This window comes from Centroberyx affinis, unplaced genomic scaffold, assembly GCF_046629955.1.
Source record: "Centroberyx affinis isolate AG114_WGS23_722 - 3 ecotype Tasmania unplaced genomic scaffold, CSIRO-AGI_Caff_v1 ptg003390l_1, whole genome shotgun sequence".
Classification (NCBI taxonomy): Eukaryota; Metazoa; Chordata; class Actinopteri; order Beryciformes; family Berycidae; genus Centroberyx; species Centroberyx affinis.
In genome coordinates, this window is record NW_027281375.1 from 676,948 (window position 1) to 701,087 (window position 24,140).

Here is a 24,140-nt window from a genome sequence, read left to right on the forward strand (position 1 = left end):
GCCCAAGTTTTAATCCAGAATCTCGTGCTCGTTCAGGCTACCATCCTCTTTCACAGCAAGGGAATATATCTGTAGTGACACATAACAGATACAGTCAGGAACGGCTTTGTAACAATATAACGTTACTCCTGTCGACTTAAGACCACAGTGAAACAGTAACACAACAAACGTGATCCTTTGTTACAATCTATTATATAAATCAGTGAATGTTGTGAAAAATGAAACCTTGTAATATGCACGATACGATAGCTAATCTCCAAGACATAATTACAGAGCAGAAAGTCGCCCGACAATGGCCATTGTTGTTGTGGTCCTGTCTGTAATATAAACCAGTACTTTAGCGTATTCGTAGTCGTATCGCTGACGCCCTTGGACTCTTTTCAAAGCAAGTCATTTTCACTCAACACCATGCAAAGGGCTTACCGTTATTGCTGCCTAGTAACGATATAAACAACTTCTCGACCTACCTTGAAAAAAGCGTCGACGCAAACTTGGATTTTTTTTTCCAGTGTGGGATTTCCATTCGTCCGAAGGACTGTCAATCAACTGACGTAGTTACGTATGACCCCGCCTGCTACGGAGTCCGAAAAGCGAACTGCATAAAAAACGCGGCTGACTGCATACCGGGCTTGTCGGCGTTTCTGACTGTTGTGTTCTGTTCTGTTTTTGGGGCTGACGCCAATGCAACATTACGGTTGACCCCTTTTGACTCAAATTACAGTTTGCAAAGTGCCTCACACTTAACGTCACCCCTGGCAAAGAAAAAGCCCCACACCAAGCTCTACTACAAGTCTTGTCAGAAATAGTTATCAGTGAGAAGTGGTGTTGATTTCATTTAACCCATGGTCAACAACTGAACAGGGCTGATACCCCCCCCCCCCCCACACACACACACACACACACACACAACACAACAACTGCCGCACACACACAAACACACACACCCACTCACACAAACACACACCAGTAAAAAAATTAAAAATAAACTACAAAGGCATTCATTTAAGGTTCATAAAATTATATATTTCAAATCATAATAGTAGAACTATAAACATTTGCTATAAAAATATAGTTCAACATACAGTAAGTGTAATAAAATTATCATTATCATCATTAACATGTCTCTTTCCAGGTGCTATGCGTAGTCCTCTGCAAGTGTGTCAAGATAGTTTGTGTCAGCGTAGAGCAGGAAGCCAGAGAACAGGCTGTCAGCCCAGCCTGGGTCAGCAAATAAACCATTCTGGTCATTGAAGAAGATCTCCAGCCACACCTCATCCTCAGGGTTCAGGAACATTACAGTGGATCCAGACGCCACATCGTGGTTCCCTGTGTTGGCGTCAAAGGTTTTGATGCGGTACTGGCCGTTCTGCACCAGCCCGATGGCCAGGTGTTTGTTGGCCAGCGTAATGTCATAGGAGAAATAATAGATGCCTGGGTACGCACAGATGAACTTGCCCGTCTGTGGGTTGTAGTGTCCGCCCTCATTAAATAGGACCTTATTGAACTTGATGGGCGCCATCTCTGCAGGATAGCTACTGGTGATTCCCACAGAGAAGGCTGATTTAGGCACCAGGCTGCCACATCTGCAGACTCCTGCAGTTCCAGGTGGGCCGCGCTGGCCCTTGGCCCCTTTCTCTCCGTTGTGCCCCAGGGGACCAGGTGGGCCCACGCCTCCACCCTCTCCTGAAGGGCCTCGTTTCCCTGCAGGGCCACGGTCACCTCGCGCTCCGATTTTACCTGTTGGGCCGACCCTCCCCTTTAGTCCTGAAACAGAAAAATCATGTTGAAATCAGCATACGTGCTTACTTGACTGGTAGAGATAACTGTTCCTTTGTCAAACTTTTGCAGCGTGAGAAGGTTTCTGTACTGCACTTGTTCAACCCTACTATTTAAGGACTGGTACAAAGACAGAGCTCCACACCCAACATCATGTATAAAGTCACCTTTGGAGCACAGCCACCTTGACATTTTGGACAGCGCCATGTGGGCTTCAGTCCAAACAATAGGTATCCTGGAGCTAGGAAACAGAGTGAATGATGCATGTTTGTGCAAGCCCTGCTTGTGTTAAAGTGTGAGGCTATTCTGACTATGTAGTTGCATGTTTAGATGAAGGTAAGTGTCTGAATTCCTGTTTCCACACATAATGGAAAACACAGGTGCATGAAGCTTATCTATCACTGATAGATTTATTGCAGTTCACACTGCATGGATGATATCAGTGCAATGGTTCTGCTGGATCAAAGTAACAGACGCAGCTCTTCCAAATATTTCAGCACCTTCATGGCAGCTATGTGAAATATTTACCTTCTGATGTATCTCAAAGAGGACAAGAAATCAGTACCAAACATGAAAAATATCTACACAATGTCTATGTTGCTTGGGAGGCTTGGGAAGACTGAAAGCATAGATTTAAATGACACACATCACATCTCATAACTTGGTAGGATGGCTATGTAAAACCTAAAGGCAGTCTATGTACATTTTTCACTTTAATCTTCTCAAGAGGTCAAAAGATGGTGGAGGGATGAACTTCTAATCTATTAATATCCCATTTGGTTTGTTGTCCCCTCTATTCAGCTCTGTGTAGTTTTTACGGGCCGTAAAAAAAAACAAGAATAAATTAGTATTGGTATTGCTATTGAAAATGGCAGAACTTGAGACATATCAAAGGAATTAAAATTGATGCAGAGTTGCCACCTGGACTTGCTGTGAGCAAAACTAGTCTAGCCCTACTAACTGGATGTAAAGCCTCATTTCATTACTCAGAACCAGGCCATGCAGAGCTGTGCAGGGCTGAGCCTGATAAAGGCAAAGCCCAGGTAGTTTGTAATGTGTTTCCATTCAATACAAAGCTAACCGGGTTAATGTGATGTTTGTTTCTATGCTGCAATAAGGTGTTTGTCTGTTATGTTAATGTATGTTAATGTATGTTAATGTATGTAATTTATATATAATTACAATTTGCTGAGAAATCATGCATCAATGGCTTCCATTTTGTGTAGTTTTAAGTTATCTTCAGTATTCTGGAAATATACAGTATGTGCATGAGAGCAGTTATCTAACACAGCGCATAGGGGAGAGATAATGTTATCGCCCAGCAGTTATCATCGCTACAGTAACTCAGCTCTATTTGGGTGGGGGTGAGAGATGGAAAGCAGTTTCTGTCGGTTTTGATTTCGATTTGTCATTCATCTTTGTGCCTGCAGGGGGTTCTATTTGACACAAGTCTTACATAGTGTGCCTTTAAGATAACACTTAATTTAACAAACATTCTATTAATGGCAATGTGTTTCTCTATGCATCTCATTAATTCATCCCCTCTCTACCAGTTGCAGCTTATGTCAAACAAGGAAAACTTGCTTTGCAGCTCTTCTATTGTGCAATGTTGTGGCAGTACGGACACATAAAAAGTGATGTTGAATATGTTTGTATATTTTTTATATGTTATACCTGTATCTCCCTTTACTCCCCTTTCACCCTTTCTGCCATCTCTGCCATCTCTCCCTGGGATTCCCACATTCCCATCAGCCCCTGGGGCCCCACTGGGACCAGGTTTGCCGGGCACGCCTGGCAACCCTGGGACACTGCAGATCAAGCGTGGCGCTCCCTTCACCTTGGCCTCCAACAGTTGTCCAAAGACACAATGGCATAGGCAGACTGCTCCCATCAATGCCCACATCCTCAGGTCTGTGAATAGAAAGAACAACTGACAGGTAAGCAACTGCACTTACAGCCCGCCATGGCCCAACATCACACTTTCCAATTTGATTGTGTCTGTAACTGTGTCTGTATTATGTGTGTTTTGTATTGGACTTCCCTGATGTGTTTCCACATTGACCTTACAGATTAGCATCTTTTCTTAACAACAAAAACATTTGGGTTGAGTAACATCTCCTTTAATGTGCCAGATATTTAAAAGAAATTTTGCAGTGGACCATAAGGAAACGAGCTTGCTGTGGTGCCAGAAGCGCAAACAGGAATTGGTTTTGTAACACAAACAGGAATGTATCAGTTTTCATAATGCTATAAAAAACTTAAGACAGTATTATCATAGTCATAAACAGAAAGAAAGAATCTCAATGAGTCTAATTTGTGATTGAATACAGCATGAGGCCAGATGTGACTCTCGTAATGAGAAGCTATCATTTTTGGAATCTGTCTCACACATTGATGTTCTCTGATGTCAACCAGCACTGAATTGCATGTCAGAGACCTCAAACGAAACCTTTGTCTCTGTTCCAAGTCTTTTTTTTGCCAAAACATTCCCCAGTTATGACTTAACATCCAGCACTATTGTGTCAGGGGAACCTAATCATGGAGCAATGGTCTGTTCAGCAGACAGGAACATTACACATTTATGTTACCCAGAGAAAGAGATGATCTCATCACTCACTACCCCATTTCACCAATAAAAAAATAACTCTTTGAGTTCATGTATTGTGTGCATAAATAATACCATCAATGATGATTCAGCAATGGAGAATGAGGGAATATTTTGTGCAAAGTGGACACCACACTTGGGCTAACATTGACTCTGGCTTCCCTACAGACACTGGAAACCAAATGAACCGTGTTAATGCTTATTATATATACTTATTTTACTACAAGAAAATCTCCAGGCAGGCTTGTGCAATCATTAGTTACTGCACTCTGTTTACAATAATAGTTACTGTGGCATGCTGAAATAAAAACACTGTGTGTAATGCAGTTATGATTGTAAATCCCTAAAGACTGTACTGTACTAATCTACAGTTACAAGTTTAACAGTAAGATTTATGTTTGGGATTGATACACACGCTTGTTCTTTCTACTTTTGCCTATGTGGGTGTGAGAATGTTGTTTTTTGCAACATTGGACATCTGCTCTTTGCCTGTCTGTCTGTGGCCATAGTGGGGGCGTAGGAATATGTGTGTCTGGTGTTTAGAGAGGGGCCATCCCTTTGTCTGTCTGTGATGATGAGTGTGTGTGTGTGTGTGTGTGTGTGTGTGTGTGTGTATGGTTGCTAATACATTCTACTTTCCATTACACATTTGCTTTGTATGGCAGTGCTCTGCAGCAACATGTTAGGAACCGTACACTAGACATAAATTCTGTCTGTACCATAGGATAACACCAAACACGTAGAGATAATCAGGCAGGCACTAGTGAACACACACACACACACACACACACACACACGCACACACACACACACACAGACATATGGTGTGTGAACAAGCCTGCTATGTGAAACAGACACTGCTCCTCCCATTATTAATAATGGGGCTATAGAAGGACAGCGGTGCTTATGGTGTAACATGTTTTTGATTTGAGGGTAATGAACTGGCCAGAGAGCCAGTGTGAGGCCCGGAGAGAGAGAAACCCCGCCCGCCATTTCCGCTCTACAGCAATGAAGTCAGCATTAGTAAATGGCTGTCATTAAAGAAATGATCCTCTTATACACACAAGCACATGTCCATGTGCATGCAGACACATATGCACGCAAAACACGAAAACATGCAAACACACACACACACACACACACACACACACACACACACACACACACACACAACTCACTAAATTACTGTAAGAACTCAAATTTTTCACTAACATAAAAGAAAAAAAACAGAATTAATTTGGAGACATTGCTGAAACTATGAATCCCCCTCTTCCTCTTCACATTCTTTCATCTCTCCCTAAACACAGACTTAGGAATCGGTGACTCAATGTCAATCTGTTAGTATTTGTTTGTACACAACAATATACTTTGAATGTGGCTGCAAAACCACCAGTAAACCAATAGTTTGTCAAAATGGAAAGTTTGATCCTCCATCGGGACTGAACTGACTCTTTCAAACTCATTCAGTAGAACAACTAAATCTGTAGATTCTTCTCATTCATTTTATTCATTTCCTGATGCACAGGTGGAGTGAGGCAGATTTTGGAGGCCCAAAAAAGCAACTTCTCTGAAAGTGTCTGTGTCCAGTTTCAGCAGTGAGAGTGTGTATCCTGGCCTCTAGGTGCATTAATCGATGTCAGACACTCCCAGTGACTCCTTCAGTTCCTCATTCACGTGTCAATGAGGCAAGTTCTCACGCCAATTCATTATGTCAGAAAAAAGTCATAATGAACCCATCGCTCTCCAGTTGGACACAGTTGACGTCTTTCAGTGTGACGTCCTTAGTAGTTTGGTGAACTACTTTTACACACACTTTGAAGCATGCAAGCGTACATGTGAACGCACCCGTACAGACACACACACACACACATACACACACACACACACACACACACACACACAATTTGCTGGGTACATTGAGCAAACAAGCTCTACTGAAAAACTTTAGATGTGAAAGACAACAAGGCAAAGGTCTCGATGACAACAATTTTTGTTAATATTTTGAATGACCAAGACTCTGTATTAGTCACAGTATTTGTCACAGATATCCTGTGAACAAACTGTTCAGGCAGAGTTGTTGGACCAATATTCTTACCCCACAGTTGGCAGCCGTTCATCTGAAAAGCTGATGAAGGTTTTTAGTGTTGGATGTCTCTATCCTATCCGGTCAGAGTCCTGTGTCCTTGGTGATTGAGATCCTTTATTATTAACATGTTCTTCGTCTTGTTTCTGCTCTCCTCAGTCTGTGCTCTCAAACATCTGCGTGCAGAGCTCAGCTGCTGCGTTGCTGACAGCGGCAGCAGCCTCCCTGGACTCACTCCATCCAGCCCTCCCTCCTTCTCCCCTTCTCCACTCCCTTCTCTCTGCCTGCCTCATAAACTTCCCAAGGCAAAACAACTATCATCCACGCAAAGACAGTGTGTATAAAGAATCAACTCATTGAGCCATTACTTGGAGTATGAGACTCCCAGTGAATAAGTAAACAGCTTTGATACAGAATAAGGTTGCCATTCTATGGCAAGGCAAATTTTGTTAAAATAAATACCAAAACTCATTTGTGTCTTCACAGTTTTAAGGAACCTTTGCTGTGCCCCATTTGCATTCAAAACGGGACTGTTGACCCAAGTGTTGAACTCAGTTGTACTTCTGACAATTTGCCCCTAGATGGGGCCAAATATGGTGAGTGTGGACTGCTGAGTGTTGAGGGACTTCTTGTATTATTTCTTTTCAGGTAGACACTATGTGAATAAAAGAGGCATCTTGCCATGATCACCGAGATATATTGAACATGACCAGCTATGCTAATGAGGTCATTAAGATAATTAATGCATTAATTAGCAAATATTTCTATGTCAACATACTGGTCTTGTCACATAACACAAGGTTGGTATTAATATGAACTCCACATCTTAAAGCATTAAGGAGATAGAAGTTTCAAGAAAATCAGTTTTTGCTCATTAATATGCAAATGTATGCAGCAAGGTATCTGTGGTGTAAGTATGAAATTTCTACAGGTGTTGCTCTTGAGTTATTTTGTTCACATTAATGTGTCTACACACAGACACACAGACACCATAAAGACACTAAAAAAAGGATTTCAGTAGTCTTCAGTCATGATGTTCAAGTCTGGTCATTGTCATAGCCGCCACTTATCAAGATGAATCTCAAAAGTCACTCTGACTCTCCGTTCTCCTGTCTTCACTCTCCTGTCTTCACTCTTAACCTCTTGTGTTTCCTTCAGAGCACAAGCAGTACTGGACATACTGCAAATCCCTTTATGAGGACCAGTCAGGTCTTGTTTATGGCCTGGGCTCACTCATGTAAAGCTCAATATTTCACTCCTTCACTATGAGCTGAGTTTATACTGCGCAGCTCATTTAACGTCTCCCTGCTTGGTTTGGCTGCTCGGCCCATGAAGAGGCCGGCGGTAACGCAGCACCTGCAGCAGGACGAGCAACAGCAGAAAACATACGCAGCAGCAGCCATGTTGTGTCCAAACAGAATGGGTCTTTATTCAGGAAGTGAAAGAAAAAAAGATAGTAATCAACACCCCATTTAAATACAAAACCAACAAAAATAAAAATCAACATGATATTCATTTTGCATATCAAAGAACCATTCAGTAATAATTACAATCCAACACCTCATAAACCACTTTTGTGAATCTATACACAAACTCTGATTTAGAAATTAGTTACTTTAACAATAATATTACAAATATTTAGCTTTAAAAATAATTCAACTCAAAATAATATCTTAGCAATTAGCATCTTAAAATTATATATACTGTATTTCCACATAAAAATACAAAATAATACCAATGACATTTAATATGAAAAATTATTCCAAGAATTCTGCTACTAGTAAATGAAATAAAAATACGGGATAAAACAAGATGAAATGAAATAGAAATATGCATGAAAAAGTCTCTCCTTTTGTTAGCAAAACACTATCCAAAATAACTACAATCATTTACATCAGTACAAAGATATCTGGATTTAAAAATAGTTGCAATGAAAAAAAGGGGTTTATTTTCTGACAGTAAAAAATGACACTGTGGATCAGAAATCTGCAAAATATGCAATGAAAAAAATAAATCTGCATTAAAAAGGTTTACACTGTAATTCTTACTTTTATACAAACATTAGAAACAGTATTGCACATCACAACACAGATTCGAGGTTAGTCAGCCTTTCAAAATGTGTTATATTCAAGTTTCAGAGCATCTACGAGGACAGGCAGCTGGGGCCTCGATGCAACAGGGGAGAATCTCAAGTGTCTTCCATGAATATAATAGATCCTTCATGTTTCCTTCCTTCAAATTAAATGTGTAATGTGTACTAAAAGAAGAATCAGTTACTCAAATCGCATATCAAAAACCTTTGATGCCGTACTAAAATCTTGATGACGTGATTCTTTGTCTTTGAACAGAACTTTGCTTTTGGACATAATTAGCATTAGGGGAAATAAAATGTATAATAGTCCTATTTAAATAGAAAAATACAATCAAAATCAAATAGTTATTTGTCTACAAAAATAGTGAAATAAATATGATTTTTACAAAAACAAAGACACATACAGAACAAAGTAACAGTGTTCAACATAGAAAATAGAACCTCACAAAACAGCACGAGTCAAGTGTTACAGGTGACGATATTCAAACAAGTTCTCTTCTGAGTACGACACCATGAGAACTAGTGCCACAGGGAAATATATATATATATATATATATATAGATAGATAAACGATGGGAGTTACTATATCATTCATTTGCTTTCGTTTGCTCCTCAGTTGTGGCTGTCATGCTGTAGAACCAACCAAGCTACAGCGCAGCACCCTGTGACACTACGTGACTCCCAGTCCTCACAACAACCAGACTACCGTAGAATATATTAGAAAATATTGGATTCCTGCTCTATTCATATAGAACATAGATAACTTAAGACCACTGCTTCACGCTACATCTTAAATAAGTAATCATGAAAAAATAAAATTTAATAAATCATCTGTAGAATTATAAATAGGTAGAAGTCTTGGAGAACCTAACAGTAGCAAAGTAGGTGATATCCCAAGTCTGCATTGAAATCGACTTGTTGGAGGGGGGGAAATGAATAAGAACAAAAATGAGGGGAATATAGAAAAGTAGTGCATAATATATTATAAAAAATAATTAGGGATATTGGGGATATTGAAGGGCCAGTGATGGGTGACAAGTTGACGGAAACAAATTAAATTATATGATCCAAGTATCCGAGGATGGGAGTAAATAAACTGAAAATCTCATTTCCATTAAGGTTTTGTAACAGTATACACTTGACGCCTGAAACACCGATACCAAGGACCACACACCAGGGCATGGAACACAAAACCACAATGACACCAGAGCTATGCTGCAGATACACACTTGTACAGTACCAAAACGGACGGCTGGGGCACCAGCAGCATCCTCTGCTCACAGAAAGATTGTCCCTAAAGAGTATTTAAAGAGTGACATACTTTAAGGGTCACAGTCCAAAACAAACAGACAAACAAACAAATAGAACTTAGAGTTATTTCGCATGTCAAAAGACCACGTGTCGTTCGTCATCCTCATCACAATCACTTATTGAGGAGGCGCTTTTCTTCATCTTCCAGTAAAAAGACATAAATTGGGCCAGAATTCCTCTGGATTCACGGAGCCGCAAACACACACAGTGCCAGAGCCTGATTGTTTCTAGTAATGAAATTAGTAATTAAAACCAGAACAAAACAAAGAGAACATGTTCTAAGGACGCTCATTTAACATAGCCGTCTCCCTAACAACACTGTAACAGTGGTGCTGATTGGCCGACTAGTTTCACACTGGGCACTTTATGCTGCACACACGCATTTCTCCCAGTCAAGTCTATAGCTGGTCAAGCCTTTCAAGCTGATTTGAGTCTTTTGAAGTCTATTTGTTTGAATTTGGTCTGCCAAGGGCGACGCTACGTTAGAATAACCTTTGCAACCACACAAGATAAGGGCTAGGAAGGGTGAAGGCAGAGTAATTTGATGTTCTATTCTCCTCTACATAATCTGCTTGTAACTAAACTAGAACCTCAGTCTACATTAACAAGGGTCACACAGCACAGAGACGACACAAACACAAACCACTGAACACCACTCTGCTTCTCAACAGAATTTTTTTTTTGCCATACAAGCCACCATGTCACAAAATGATGGCATCCACTAGTCTACAGTAGAACCAATATCGCTTTTTGTATCATAAGTATGTAAACGGATCAAACAACAGATAAACATCAATGCATGCAAGTTTAAATAAGTTTTTTTTTCCACTTATTTAGCTTTGTCTTCGTCTAATTTTTTTCTCTCTTAGGCATCTGTAATGGTTGGTCATGCTACTCACCATAGAATTGTATGTTTTGTCTTATGTTTGTTTATTGTTTTTAATAATGATTTCAGTGGTTTGTTTTTTTTGTGATTTTTCTCAACATCTATCCTGCATGCAATTTGTGTAGCTAAGCCTATTGACATAACATGCACTTTAACTTTTTCCACGGCAATGGGGGCCATAAGTGGTTGAGTGCAGACTGCATTTCATTTTTCAGGATTCTGATTTATAAATGGCATTAAATATAATACCTATACATCTATTCATATATATATATATGTATATATAGCAGCAAAGCTTCTAATATAGCTTGTAATTATAAATGTTATTGTTGAATACAGTTAATACAAACCAGATTTTGTATTTTGAGGTAACATTTTATGGGTCAATATGAGCGCAGAAATAACCCTATCATCTTTTTCAATAAAGTCCCTAACAAGAAGAAAGAGCACATAGCAACATTAGAAAATAAGAGTTTGTTTTGCGGCAGAAATGTATCAATTTTATGCTTCCTATCATTTTGCTACCTTTGGTTAATGACCTGGGGCAGGCGTCGAGATTAAAGAATCAAGATTTTCCCAGAAACAAGTGTGCGCTACACGCACTGTGGGGTGGCTAGCAGCAGACAAACAGACAGACAAGCTGCCCCCATGCAAAAACATTCCCATATCTACTTTAAATCTCACATACAAAAATAATAATAATAAAAAAAACTACAAAAATCAATCTCTTTTTAAATCTCCTCTTAGAAAACATGAAAGTACCACAAAAGAGTTGTAGAGTTGTCAGAGCCTGAGATGTGAGGGGGGTTTTGGTGAAAAACTGAGGCTTGTGGTGTTTGGCTGCTACAAAAGATATATAGATATATGTATATATATACTGTATAGTGTTATGTACTCGATTATACGGATAGCTTAGGAGAGCAGGAGAGGCAGAGCGATGCTCTTTTTCCTGGTAGCCAGTGTTTTCTTTCCTTTTCCTCTGACCGTGTCACCATGGCTGTGGTCGCATCTCTAGTTCCAGCGAAAGTGGATCTGGCGCGGGCGGTCGGCCCCCTCTTTGACCAGGGGCTTGTGAAACTCTCGTCCGGCGCGGGAGTGGATGTTGGCCCAGCAGAATTCACAGTAGTACTGCAGGCAGGTGACGTTAGCGCAGAAGAAGGGAGCGAACTTCCCTCCGCAGCGCGCGCCCTGGCACTCATCACACAGCTGGTCATCCAGGACATACGGCTTCACCTCCACCTGCAGACAAACACACCAGAGAGGACAGGGAAAGGGCACAGGTCAATATACTGAAAGAGCAATGAGTGAAAAGGAATACGTTCATGGAGGGACTTGAACAGTAAAAAATAATGTGATGAAATATAGTAGCTACAGCAGAATACATACATCAAGGAGGTATTGAAAATGCAACAGAATATTCAGACTGGAGCAGCTTGCTAGAGACTAATATTAAGAAACAAAGGAGACTGGGCTTATAGGAGCAGAGACTGGGAAGGAAGCTAATTCAATCAGCCCTAATAAGCTTTCGCCTCACCATAGCAACGAGCCACTGACTACTTGACTGTGATGATGCTGATGGCACACACACAAACACACACACACACACACACACGGTTTGAATGACACATCCTAATGATGACTGAGTCACACACACTCTGTTTCTGCATTTCTCAACCACAGCTCCGTTGCTAATGAGAAAGGAGAGGGGGGCACTGTACCCGCTTGTCAATGTCTCCATGCTGCAGCTGGACGAATCTCGCACTGATGGCAGCAATGTAACTCTGCTGATTGGAGAAGGCCACTCGCCCCGCCCCCTTTGGGTACTTGAGCTCTGGATCGGTGTCAATCCCCGCGTAGCAGACTCCGCCGTAGAGACGGTCCATAATCATGGCCAGCTCGACTGGCGAGAGAGATAGCGAGTACCATGGGGAAAGGAAAGGAAAACAAGAGAATTGATTTAAATAGGAGAAAGGACAGACAAAAAAAGAATGTGGGAGGAGACGAGGAAGTGACACAGGAGGAGGTGAGATGGGGGAGGAGGTGAGACAGAGTGGGGGAGAGGCTGTCAGACTAATTGCTGCAGATAGGATTTTGTCAGATCTCAGCTGCTCATCTCACGCCGATTAAACATACAGCTGATCATTTATTGCAATATGTACCTGTCAAGGCGACAAGAACATCTGAATCTATGCACAAAATACAACACAGAGATGAAATTGCTTGAGAATAACAAGGCGGGGGTATTTACTTGCTCTCAGGGGGCGAGGAACGCCTCCCACAAAGATGGTCTTGCGGGGATCAAGGGGCTGAGAGCCGTCCATCACAAAATCACTGTCGCTCAGGTTCCAAGGGCGAATCTGGACCTGCAGTCAAAGACAAAACTTGATGTTAAATCAGCTCTCTCTTCCTCCAGAAAATTCCAATGAAAACCTTCAGTCTTTTTAGCTAGAGCTTCCCCCACGGCGAACTGGAGCTGCTGAACTCACTGGCTTGTCCTTTATGGTGGGGCTGGAGACACACAGGTAGAGCTTCCCATCCTCCTCCATGCAGGCTTCAATCAAAGCCTGCACCGAGCTCTCCTCCTGGAACAGCAGGAAGGCGTAACCTAGGAAACACACACACACACACATACGCACAGCTTCAGTTAGATACAATCTGGAAACATGCTGGATAGGTACACTTAAGCACTTGGGAACAAATGTCTATAAAAACATGGGAGATATGTTCTAACCTTGGTTTATCAGGATGTTTTCAAGTGAATCCGTATTTATTTAGCTTCACACCATCCATGCACAGTGTAAAGACACTTAGTAATAGTAGCCATACATTGATATGTTTAATATTATGGAGGCCGGCTGCTTTCATCAGTACCTTTAGGGGGGAAGTAAGACTTGCTCTCTGCTTTGTGTGGCCAGTCCACCACCAGGTGACCAAAGCGGCGGAAGCTTGAGGTTATCTCATCTGATGGAAGGCAGAAAAAAGGAGCAATAGACAGATGAAGAGAGAGAAAGAGGGTCGGATGATACAAATACAAATAGAAGGACCAAAGAGAGCACAGGCATCCTAGCTGGTAGTTTACTGCCATCATAAAACACTGTATTATGATCCTCCTCTCACCTTCATCTATGTCAGGGGGCAAACCACCCACAAACACTTTACGGGAGAAGCGCTCAATGCGCTCCCCGTTTTGGTGGGGGTAACAGTTGGGGGAGCCGAGGACTCCTGGGACACCCTGGTTGCCATGGCCATCATCAAGGAGATTGTCATCAATAGGGAAGAGGGAGGAGCGGCCTGGTGGAGAAGGGAGACAGGTTAAGGCCAACAGCAAATGTCAAGCATTCAAAGTAACATGCTCACAAACACATATCCAAATCCAGTCATATTACATGCCTCTGCTTTATGGGTATGAGGCGTTACACCGGACTGTTATTAAACTTTTATATCTCTGCTATGACAAGGACAAAACACTAATTCAGTGGAGAGGCTGTCTGTAAAATAATGTGTCCACTCTCATTGCAGCTTTATGCTTAGTGGTTGTGAGACAAAGCACAAGCTTGAAGTGATGGAGGATTATGTACAAGGTAGTTTTTGTAGGTCTAAGTCCGGGACACGCAATCATGTGTGCTCCAATCTGAGTAGTGTAGCAGATAAAGCAAGTGTGGAAAGGCAGGCTGTGTGGGACAAAGCTGTTAACAAAATAGCAGAGCAGAGCACAACTGACACAATGGTCCAGGTAAACGTGACCAAACCTGAAACCCTCAGCATCATGCATGTCTGGATATAAACACAATAAAATACAAAAGTAATGTTTTGTTCTATTTTGTGTAGCAAATTATTAGACAAAATGTAAACATCGTAATAATTACATAACAACACTGTAAATGTTGTCCTGAAAATAAGAGTAGAATAGAAAGAAATCTTGTCTGAATCCAGACCTGATGCCTCAGTTTGGTAGCTGTTCAAGCATTAAAGCATGCCATAATAGAAAAAGCCACAATAACACAGACATGTTGTAGAAAGCTGAGTTTACCTCTACGTCTCCCATAGCTCCTGGCTGCATGTAAACAAAGTACAGAGTACAAGTTTCAGCTGTGCAGACATTTCTCAGAGGGTAGAGCTAACCTCCATAGACTTTAATGTGCAGACAGGTCTCTTTTACCAACCAATTCAGATAGCGTCAGATAAGATGTCAGTCACAGAAAAGTACCCCAAATTGACTCAGAAATACTTTAAATGCCCTATATTGTATCACACCTTTTACATTAAAATGCAGACTAAGAATTATTTGCAAAATGCTATTTGACCCAGGCCCGTGTCCTGGTGGGATTGTTACAAAACATAATTTTTGTCACCACCATGAAGAAAAAAGGCTCTGCATAATCTACGATTATTCCAAACGGGTTTTCTGCTGCCTGTATAAGTGGATTCAAAGGTACTGACAATCCTCATCTCAAAGAGAGGATTCAGATATAACAGAGTCCCGTTCGTGGCACATTCCAGCTTCTCATGTGACTTTTAACAATGGAAACATGCCAACTTGTCATGTGAGCACCATTACAAAACATTCCTATGTGACATACTTTTTTAATCCTACATCTCACGAGAATGGGAGTAATAATCTCTGGTACATATTGGGTTTGAATTGATTAAATTTGGTGACTAACAAACACTGATATAAATTCTCATCTCATACAGCAGGTCTAATACAGTAGTGTTACACTGCTGCACCCCTGAGCCTGGTGAGTCTATCTAATGAGGAGTAACAGTGAAAGCATCATGAATGGAGCAGAGACACAGAGGGAGATGGTGCTAAGAGATAATTACCATTGAGCATGAGCAGGCCGTCGGCCCCAGGGTGAGGGCATCCCACACGGCCTGACATGAGAAACACACACACGCGCGCGCACACACACACACACACACACACACACACAAATAGGGATGAGACACAGAGCAGATGGGGAGGACAGGGCGAGGCCAACGCGTGTACTTGGGTGTGCGCACACACACCCACAGTCACCCACACACACACACTCACACACACACACACTCACACACACACACACACACACACACACACACACACGATGCCTGCCTGTGCATGTGTTGCAGTAGGCTTGTCACATGTCCACATTGAGCACTACAGTCAGTAATGAAGAACAAAACCTCTCTTTATCCTCAAACACAGCCTGAGCTGACAAATTGAGAAAACAGAAACAACTTAACAAAATGTAAAGCTACAGAGAGTCGCTACCATGAATACAGCAAGACTTTAGACAGAACCAATCACTGGCTTTTCGGCTCTAGAGAGCAACTTTGAAGGCTGTGTAGCACCACCGGTCTGATTTTAATGAAACTTGAAGGGATGATGCATGTTGTTACTGATTGGCCCAAGGGGTGCTTGTCGTATGTTTAGTACTTTTTTACATGACACAACTGATGCAGAATCCAAGTCAGGTTACTTAAGGAAAGGTTAAAGAAAAAAACAGAACCACCTGACAGCCCCATAAATCTCAGGTTTATGCATTAAATGTTCCAGTTGCATATTTTTGCCAGAAAAATGTATGGACAATTTAGCTAATACATTTTTTATGTCCTGTTTCAGCTGTACCATGTCGGTTTATGAGGTCCTGTTAGTCTGGAGCTGCTAGCCAGTATACACTGTTAGGTTAGTCATGGCAATGCTATAAATGGCAGAGCCCACCCTTCCAAACCCTCCTTTCCTCTCCTCTCCTCTCTTGGCTGTCACACACAGTGTGTGAAAGTGTGATCACATCTAAAATTAGTCTAGTTCCCTCTCTCTCTGCTGTGCACACTGGCCCATGTCCTCTCCATCTGCTCCTGCAGGAAAAACAAGAAATTCAACCTAGAAAGGAGTTCAGGTTGACACCCAGTCCTAGTTCTAGCAGGGCCTCAGTGTTGAATCTACAAATAACCTACCAAGAACCTACACCACAACTTATGTACACCAAGTCAGCAAAAATAATGAACAATGGTGCTTGGTGGTTATACACATAATACAAAGAACTGACAATCATATAGGTGGTATGGCTTTACCATTTACACAAACAACTGAACATGTTCCACTGAGGAATTATCTAAGTTATTTCTAGGTCATGTCCTCAAGTTAAAGTGTTAATCCATTCAAATGCAATTCAAATGTAGCTGGCCTGCCAGTTTGTAACTGAGTTACAAACCGTCTTCTCAGTGGGAGAACGGTAAGAGCGGTGCAGTTATTTGACACTGCTGCTCTGATGTCCAGCAGCTGAGCCGGGAGGCCGGGGCCAGCGCTGTCAGTGTCACCCTACAGTCTCTGCTCGCTCCTGCCGACCAATGGGGAAGGACTCAGTAATATTCCTATACCTTTCATTGTAAAATCCTAAGGCATATGTGATACGAATATGTTTCACTGGTGATTCTTGTAAAGTGTATCATATTCTGTATGTTGGGAGCATAAATGAAATGAGTAACACATAAAACATACGGCACATCTGCCATAAAACACCCATAACTTAATTGGAGATATTCATAGGAAAATGCCCGGCCTCTCCTCCTCTTTCTCCTCCCCTCTTTACTCTGCTGTGTGTGCTGCCCAGGTTAAGTAGCAGCAGGATCAGAGCTGGAAGGTCATGTAAATGTGCAGGCGGTGGCAGAAGTAATAAGCCCTCAGCAGGGAGAAAATAAGCTGGTCTGCGGCAAAACAACGCAGCTCTGGGCCTGTCACTGCCCTGTACTGAGCGAATGGGCTTCCTCTCTGCACCCTGTAACCCAACCAAACCTGAACACGCTCACCTCCTAACCCCCAAATGTGGACACTAAGAGAAGGACAATCTTACCTTTCATTGGATCCTGCTCCGCTCGCATGATGTCAATCAGAGAGCTTTCCAGGGAGTGCATGTTTAGACTGTCGTACATTCTGGAGCGGTCCTGAGAAACAGAGGTACGAGGTTTATATCATCCACACAGACAATTAATGCTGAAACCGAGCTGCCAAAACAATCACACGTCATTATGCATATCATAATTACACTAAGTATCATGTTTGTAACACACTTTCGTGATTTGGCTTATGGTGATAAAGACTCTGAAGTGTGGGGGCGTTTGGCTTAACATTTAAGAGATTTAAAAGTGTGAGTAGCACACGCTTGGATTAACATTCTTTCCGTATTTATTCACTTTAGGGGTCCGAAGGTATGTTTGTGAGCCGCCTGTACAACGGATTCCCCAGGATCTCTGGACTAGTTCCCAGAGGCAGAGAGAATGGAAACCAAATCCATGAATGGCATTTAGCCGGAGAGCTGGGATGGAGGTTATGAGCTCATCGGTGGGCCAATAAGGCGGCCCTCCTGTTAGATCAACCATCATAGACCCATATGGCAATGTTCTGGTGACTAGCATACCACAGAGAACAAACCTTCCTCACCGCAAGCAGCAAGATGAAAGGTAAAAAGGTCAATGCTTAAGGCACTGAATAGTAAAGGATCGAAGGGATGCTCAATGCCCTTTTCCATTCATTAATTTTTAGAATTATGGTGAAAATAAGTAGGAAATGGAGAAAACAAATTGTACAGGCATGAGAATTATAACTCTTTCATTTACTTTATACTAGTGCAGTGCCCGTTCAAAATAGGCGTAGGCTATCAGTCGCTTGCCTTGAACCCCGCTGCTGCGCAGAGCGCTGTTCACTTGTTTATTCAAAGTTTATTAATATTGAACGTGTCGCGTGTCCAATCTGACACTGCACATTACTTGGGTCCCCAGCAATACACCCACCAAGTGTGAAGTAGATCGGACGAACGGTTCTCGAGATATGCAAAGGACACACATACAGACAGAGATTCCTTGCTTTATAGTATGATGGAGAGTTTCCTAGTCAAGGACGCTAGTATCATGGGCATAATTGATATTTACTTTATCACTACATTACTTGTTTCAATGATATTGATAATGGAATCATTGAGTCCCCTTCAACAGGGAACCAGAGACTGAATACTGGTTCACATCCACTGCTAACCAGGGATCCAGAATTGCCGAAAGAGTCCAGCTTCTCAGTCCAGTGATCTATCAGTCTGCGAGTCGTTTGTGATGACAGGTCAAGGTATCCAGACGGACTGGAAGACACCAGTCAGAACTGCTGGCAGCAGCAGGTTTGTCCACTAAAAAGCTTTTGACTGGATATCAGATTATTGCAGTCCAGCTAGGGTCCATCCCAGTCCGTTTACTGCTGGCATAATGGATATTCTTTTGGAAAAACTCTGACTAGAAACACTTAAGTTAAAGATGGTTGAGGGAAAAACAGTGTCAGATGGACATTCTCTTCAATTTTAAGGATATAGACTTTTAGGTTGACAGCAAGCCTTTCTGTACAATGTTGGCTGTTAAGGTTTGTTACGTAAATGGTTTTACTAAAGGCACAATATTCTCTCCAAAATGAAAAGGTATTTTGTACTTGACCCTCTCCTATCTCCCTCTGATTAATCTCTTTGTTGAAAACATGACACAGCAGAGATGTGTCACTGACTGCCAAGCATTAAACAGAAAGGAAGGAAGGAAAAGACTTGGAATCTGAAGAATTCTGGGTCGGACACTGTTTATGGAAATTAACAATCCATGGAGTCGGGCCTGTTTCCTGGAAAAGGAAGAGTAGCACTCCTTGGCACTGGTACCACTAATAATTTCAGCTTGCAGCACCAGTACATCATTTGGTGACACCAATATTTGAGTTCAGAGACGGCGTTATATACACCAACGAATATCTTGTCCATTCCAAGTCATTAAGATGTTCCATTATGCCCAGAATGATTTACTGCGCTGTACTGATTTGATAAAAGTAAAGAATTTCCTACAATAGGTGGTAATGGAATGTATATCTATCTATCTATCTATCTATCTATCTATCTATACATATGTATATATATATATTGATCGCTGATTTGCTTTTATTGAATGCAGAATCAGTGTAGAAGTCCTTAAGGGACACCTCAAATTATCAACTGTACTCTCTCCATATACTTTCTCTTCCAAGACAAGTCCAAGTCCAAGATAACCAATGCAGTCTGTCTTATGTCACAACAATGAAAATCTAACAATTTACACTAATGACATATCAAAAGTCTGTGACTGACAATGTTTTTACTTTAGAATTAATACCTCATTACATCCTGACTGGCAACACTGAGTTCTGAAAATACAGGCTTATAATTTATTGCAGTCTATTTTAATTTTTGCAAATGAACCTCTCAAGATGTGAATTGACACAATTATCAGAAGTTGATTCCGAAATAATTGTACAAAAAGAAATGATAACTGTTGAGACAATGACACCAAGGTTATCACTGAAACAAGTAATGCAGTTATAAAATAAATATGAAGTCCATAATATAATAGTTACCTTCGTGATTTAGTGTTAAAATCTTGCCCAAATCACCAATAAGACAGATCATTACTACCAGTATATATACAATATTTTTTGCTAGCAAGCCATGCACATTATCTATCTGAAACTTGTAAAAAGAGAAGCACATTTGATTCAATGTAATTCTATTTGTTTGGAATGTGCAGGCCGAAAAAGTGATTTACTGCAGCTTAGCCAATATTAACTAACTTGTTAAATCTGGTTAACTGCACTCATTAAATTAAACTGTTTAGAAATAACCTAATAAACCACAAAGAGAGACCAAGTGGTCGCTGGCTCGGGCGAGTCACATCAGGCTATGAACCGAGAGAGAAGAGAGAGCGTGGAGAGGATCTCTAACAGCTCTGCCCCTCTGGAATGGGTTAGGGTAAGAAATAGTTTACAGTTTTCAGTCACCAAAGAAAAGAAAACATATGGCTTTAATATTTTTTCTCCTGGAAAATTATGAATGTAATTTTGGGAAACAAGGGGGATTTTGCCACAGCAGTACCAAAGAAACATTTCAGTGAGACGTGACCAAATGGTGACCATCTAGAGCCTTGTACAGCCTTGACAGGAGAAAGTTAAGAGGCACCATGGCAGGAAAATTATATTCATGTCATTCACACGTTTGATGACCCCCAGTAGATCTTTCTTATGGGCCTGTTAGCCTCTACCATCTTCCTACCAAAGCCCACAACTGGCTGCATAATAAAATGGGATGAGATTAGTTGCTGGCTGCTTTGCACAGAAAGAGCTTTAGCAGCCTTGATACCTGAAATAGATCCATCTCACCTACAAGATGTTATACTTTCCTGAGCTTGAATCCAGCCCATCCCCCACTCTGTGACACCTTTGATGAAAGCTACAGAGTTGAATCAATTCACACCACTCCCATCTGATTGAAATGCTAACTATCCTGGCCCTGTTGGAATTGATATTTACTCTCTGCGATGTGCTTCTGAAGAATCCTTCCTGCTCCCAGTCTCTCTGACCTCACTGTCTCCATTACTAAGACTAATGTAATGTTTGGTTTTAGCTTATCCTTCACTACTACAAAACAGCAGCAGAACTCATTCAGAGCTTTAATCCATCCTCTCTCTCTCCCGCAGCTTTGTAGGTAGCGTAATAATGCGCATGCTCTCATCTCCTCTCTCGCTCCCTTGATCCAATATCTAATTCAGGAGCTGATTCAGTAATCCTCTGTTCCCAGTTCTTTCCCAACGTTAAAACCATTGACTCTCGTGACAACAAACAAGAATATAGTAACTCTAAACAACCCCCCACCTCAACCACCAACCAACCCATGAACACCAGACAAAGACACATAAACAACACACATCAACCCCAAAACACATACCTGCAGGGGCAACAAGGTGTTGCTGTTGCTATCTGTTCGAAACATGTTCTCCTCAATCCAGGACTTAGGCCCCAGTGATCCACCAGAGCGTGGGAACTTGGGAGGAGCGATGACGTTGCTGGAGAAGGGCTTCTTCATGGGTGAGGCGTGGCTGACCGAGCCTGGCATGCCCATACCTCCCCCTCTGCGGTGGTCCCGGCCCCAGGACATCCCCCCGGAGCCCCAGCCGCTCCCCTGGTGACTGCCCCAGGGAGACGGCTTCACCATGGGCTGCAGAAGGCGTGGATAAAGGGTGGGGGGCAGTTAGAGACCGAGCTTGAAAGAGCATGCGCGCCTTTTCGCACCTTTTTAGTATCTTTATGTGACTTTCTTTTTATCCTATCCTGTCTTTATTATCCTGTCTTTTTCCCTCTGTCAGCCTAGTCATGGCCTGGCCTGATCTGCTCCTGTAGCAGGGTGGGTGAGTGGGTAAGAAGATTTAAGGCTTTAAGACTAATACTAAGTATCCCGTGCACTGCGACACCACCAGCGCACACCACACTCTCTCTCTGCCTGGACCTCACGTCCACTCTTAAGCATATCATACATCGAATCTCATCATGCGTAATATCACATGCTTTCACAGGAAAACCTGTCACAGCGCATGCTCGTCTTTCTGTTTCTTGCACACTGAATACATAAATGCAAAACTAAAATTCATTTTCTCGTTTGTTTCAGTTGCAAACAGCTCTATGGGATCTTTGGGTGTGTGCGAGATGGTGGTGCCAGTTGAGCTGGCAGTCGTTAGAGGTTTAATGGAATGAGTATTTACACAGCATTCATATCAATGCTGGAGGTTAAAGGTCAGTAACACAGCAACATAATACATATGCACTTTAAGCATTTAAGACATACACACACACAAATGGCAAATGGGAGATTAATCACATGCTCCTGAGAGTATCGTGTATCTTCATATGTGTCTCTGCTACTGCTGGTCTTTCCTTTGGCCCCCTACTGGCACTATAACCCCAACCCCACCCTCCCCCACCATCTCACCCCAACACACACACACACACACACACACACACACACACACACACACACACATCACCAAGATACTAGATGTTTTCATGTCAGCCTGATAAGCGTCCATTTAGGACACCAAACCCTGCAAGCCTTTGTGTTCCCACTGACTGAAGCACAAGACAAGGATGGTCCAGTGCCATGTGACTGAATCCCAGTGCCAGCTTCCAGCAGAGAACAACAGTCAGATTCAGTGATGCTCCCTTGTTCCCCTCTCCTCGCCCCTCCCTTCCTTTGCCCTGAGAGTAGTGACTTCAGCCCTTTCAGAGGACATGACAAATGCATTATAAAAAAAAAAAAAAAACTACCAAGGGCCATGGGATCAGAGTGAATGCACAACACACACACACACCTCTTAAGGCTATGCTTTATCTCTGCAGTGTCACAAGATGACCCCCAACCTTAGGCACTAAATGTATGGGGTTCTTCAACAACGCAACTACAGCTTGATTCAAATAGGCCACAAAGAGTTATGGTGGGGTATTAAATCTTTGGTTGTAGGCCTAGTTTCTGTGCATTGGACAGGCATACTCAGCAACAGCAGAATAAACATGATATAAGACTGTCTACCATCCCTTCCTCTCTTCTCTACCTGGATATGATTCATTTCTCCTGTAATAACTCACCTGATGGTGGTTGTAGTTGTTCCTCTGCTGCAGGAAGGCGCCCTGCTGGGGATGCATCTGCGGGCTGACCGGGGACCGGCGACTCTGCGGCTGCTGAGGGACGTTTATCTGGGGCGAGAAAGGGCCGCTGAAGCCCTGCACATTAATCCCGGCGCACGGATTAGCTGACACCGGCGAAAAACTCTGGAAGAAGGCCGGGTTGATGGAGGAGGGGATACCTGGGTAGAAGCTGTTGTCAGATTCCGTATTGGGGATCTGGTTAATGGCGTTTGCGTGGATGGGGTTGATGGAGTTGGGTACGGGAGGGGGCGAGGAGCTGGTCTGGACGGACCAAGGGGTGCCGAACCCGGGGAGGGGAGGCGAAGACGAACCCCCGCTGGCGCTCTGCATCTCCTGGGTTGGGAGGTTCGGGAAACCGGCTCCGAGACCTCCGGACAACATATTGCCGGTGCTGCTGCCATTGCCGTTATTTATATGGTGGGTGATGGGGGAGTCCATTTGGATCTTGTTTGGATTTACGGAAGTGGGCGATGGCGACGCAGCATCGGCTTCGGTCTCTTCCACTGGAGAGCCGCAGGGGTCAGCGCTGTGGTCGGGCTTGGAGAACGGCTGCCTCTGCGGCAGGTGACTGAATTGTCCCTGGGGTGGGGGCGACTCCGTGGAGCTAAACTCAGTGTGCTGACTTAACTGCTGATGTATTTTCCGGTTGTGCTGAAGGTCACAGATAGACTGCGTCGGGCAAAAATGATCTCGATCGAAATCGGGAAAATCTCGATTCTGGTTCGTATAGTCCGATGTGAACGAGCCCAGCTGACTGCTGTGGTAGTCGGTTTGGTTCGGCTGCTTCCCGGATTTGCTGATCGTTTTGGCGTTGCTGTCGTTTTCCTCGGCTGACGGGGGTAATTGCGTGGTTGTCACCCCCACAGGCTCATCCTGCATGTT

The 24,140-nt window shown here is 42.6% G+C and overlaps 2 protein-coding genes across 2 annotated transcripts; both read right to left on the minus strand.

Moving 5' to 3' along the window:
- Positions 1–1,125: 1,125 nt before the first annotated feature.
- LOC139660819 (complement C1q tumor necrosis factor-related protein 7) lies at positions 1,126–6,605 on the minus strand. The gene is made up of 3 exons (XM_071539069.1): positions 6,477–6,605; positions 3,451–3,687; positions 1,126–1,764 (listed from the first exon to the last, which is right to left on the minus strand). Exons 1-3 carry the CDS (start codon positions 6,496–6,498, stop codon positions 1,136–1,138), a joined length of 888 nt encoding a protein of 295 aa, XP_071395170.1. The 5' UTR covers positions 6,499–6,605; the 3' UTR covers positions 1,126–1,135.
- A 1,598-nt stretch (positions 6,606–8,203) lies between these two features.
- On the minus strand, positions 8,204–23,374 carry cpeb2 (cytoplasmic polyadenylation element binding protein 2). Its single transcript, XM_071539022.1, has 10 exons — positions 23,199–23,374; positions 21,508–21,777; positions 17,590–17,680; positions 15,578–15,628; positions 13,871–14,044; positions 13,625–13,714; positions 13,240–13,358; positions 13,002–13,116; positions 12,472–12,653; positions 8,204–11,992 (listed from the first exon to the last, which is right to left on the minus strand). Exons 1-10 carry the CDS (start codon positions 23,253–23,255, stop codon positions 11,765–11,767), a joined length of 1,377 nt encoding a protein of 458 aa, XP_071395123.1. The 5' UTR covers positions 23,256–23,374; the 3' UTR covers positions 8,204–11,764.
- Between the last annotated feature and the right edge of the window lie 766 nt (positions 23,375–24,140).

What these genes read in the sequence shown, in the direction of transcription:
- LOC139660819 (XM_071539069.1), bottom strand. Translation starts at nt 6,498, where the DNA reads ATGAACGGCTGCCAACTGTGGG. An exon ending in GAACGGCTGCCAACTGTGGG is followed by an intron (nt 3,688 to 6,476) that starts GTAAGAATATTG and finishes TTCTATTCACAG; the next exon opens with ACCTGAGGATGTGGGCATTG. An exon ending in GGGAGTAAAGGGAGATACAG is followed by an intron (nt 1,765 to 3,450) that starts GTATAACATATA and finishes TTTCTGTTTCAG; the next exon opens with GACTAAAGGGGAGGGTCGGC.
- cpeb2 (XM_071539022.1), bottom strand. Translation starts at nt 23,255, where the DNA reads ATGCATCCCCAGCAGGGCGCCTTCCTGCAGCAGAGGAACAACTACAAC. An exon ending in ACAACTACAACCACCATCAG is followed by an intron (nt 21,778 to 23,198) that starts GTGAGTTATTAC and finishes CGCCTTCTGCAG; the next exon opens with CCCATGGTGAAGCCGTCTCC. An exon ending in GGAGCAGGATCCAATGAAAG is followed by an intron (nt 15,629 to 17,589) that starts GTAAGATTGTCC and finishes TTCTCATGTCAG; the next exon opens with GCCGTGTGGGATGCCCTCAC.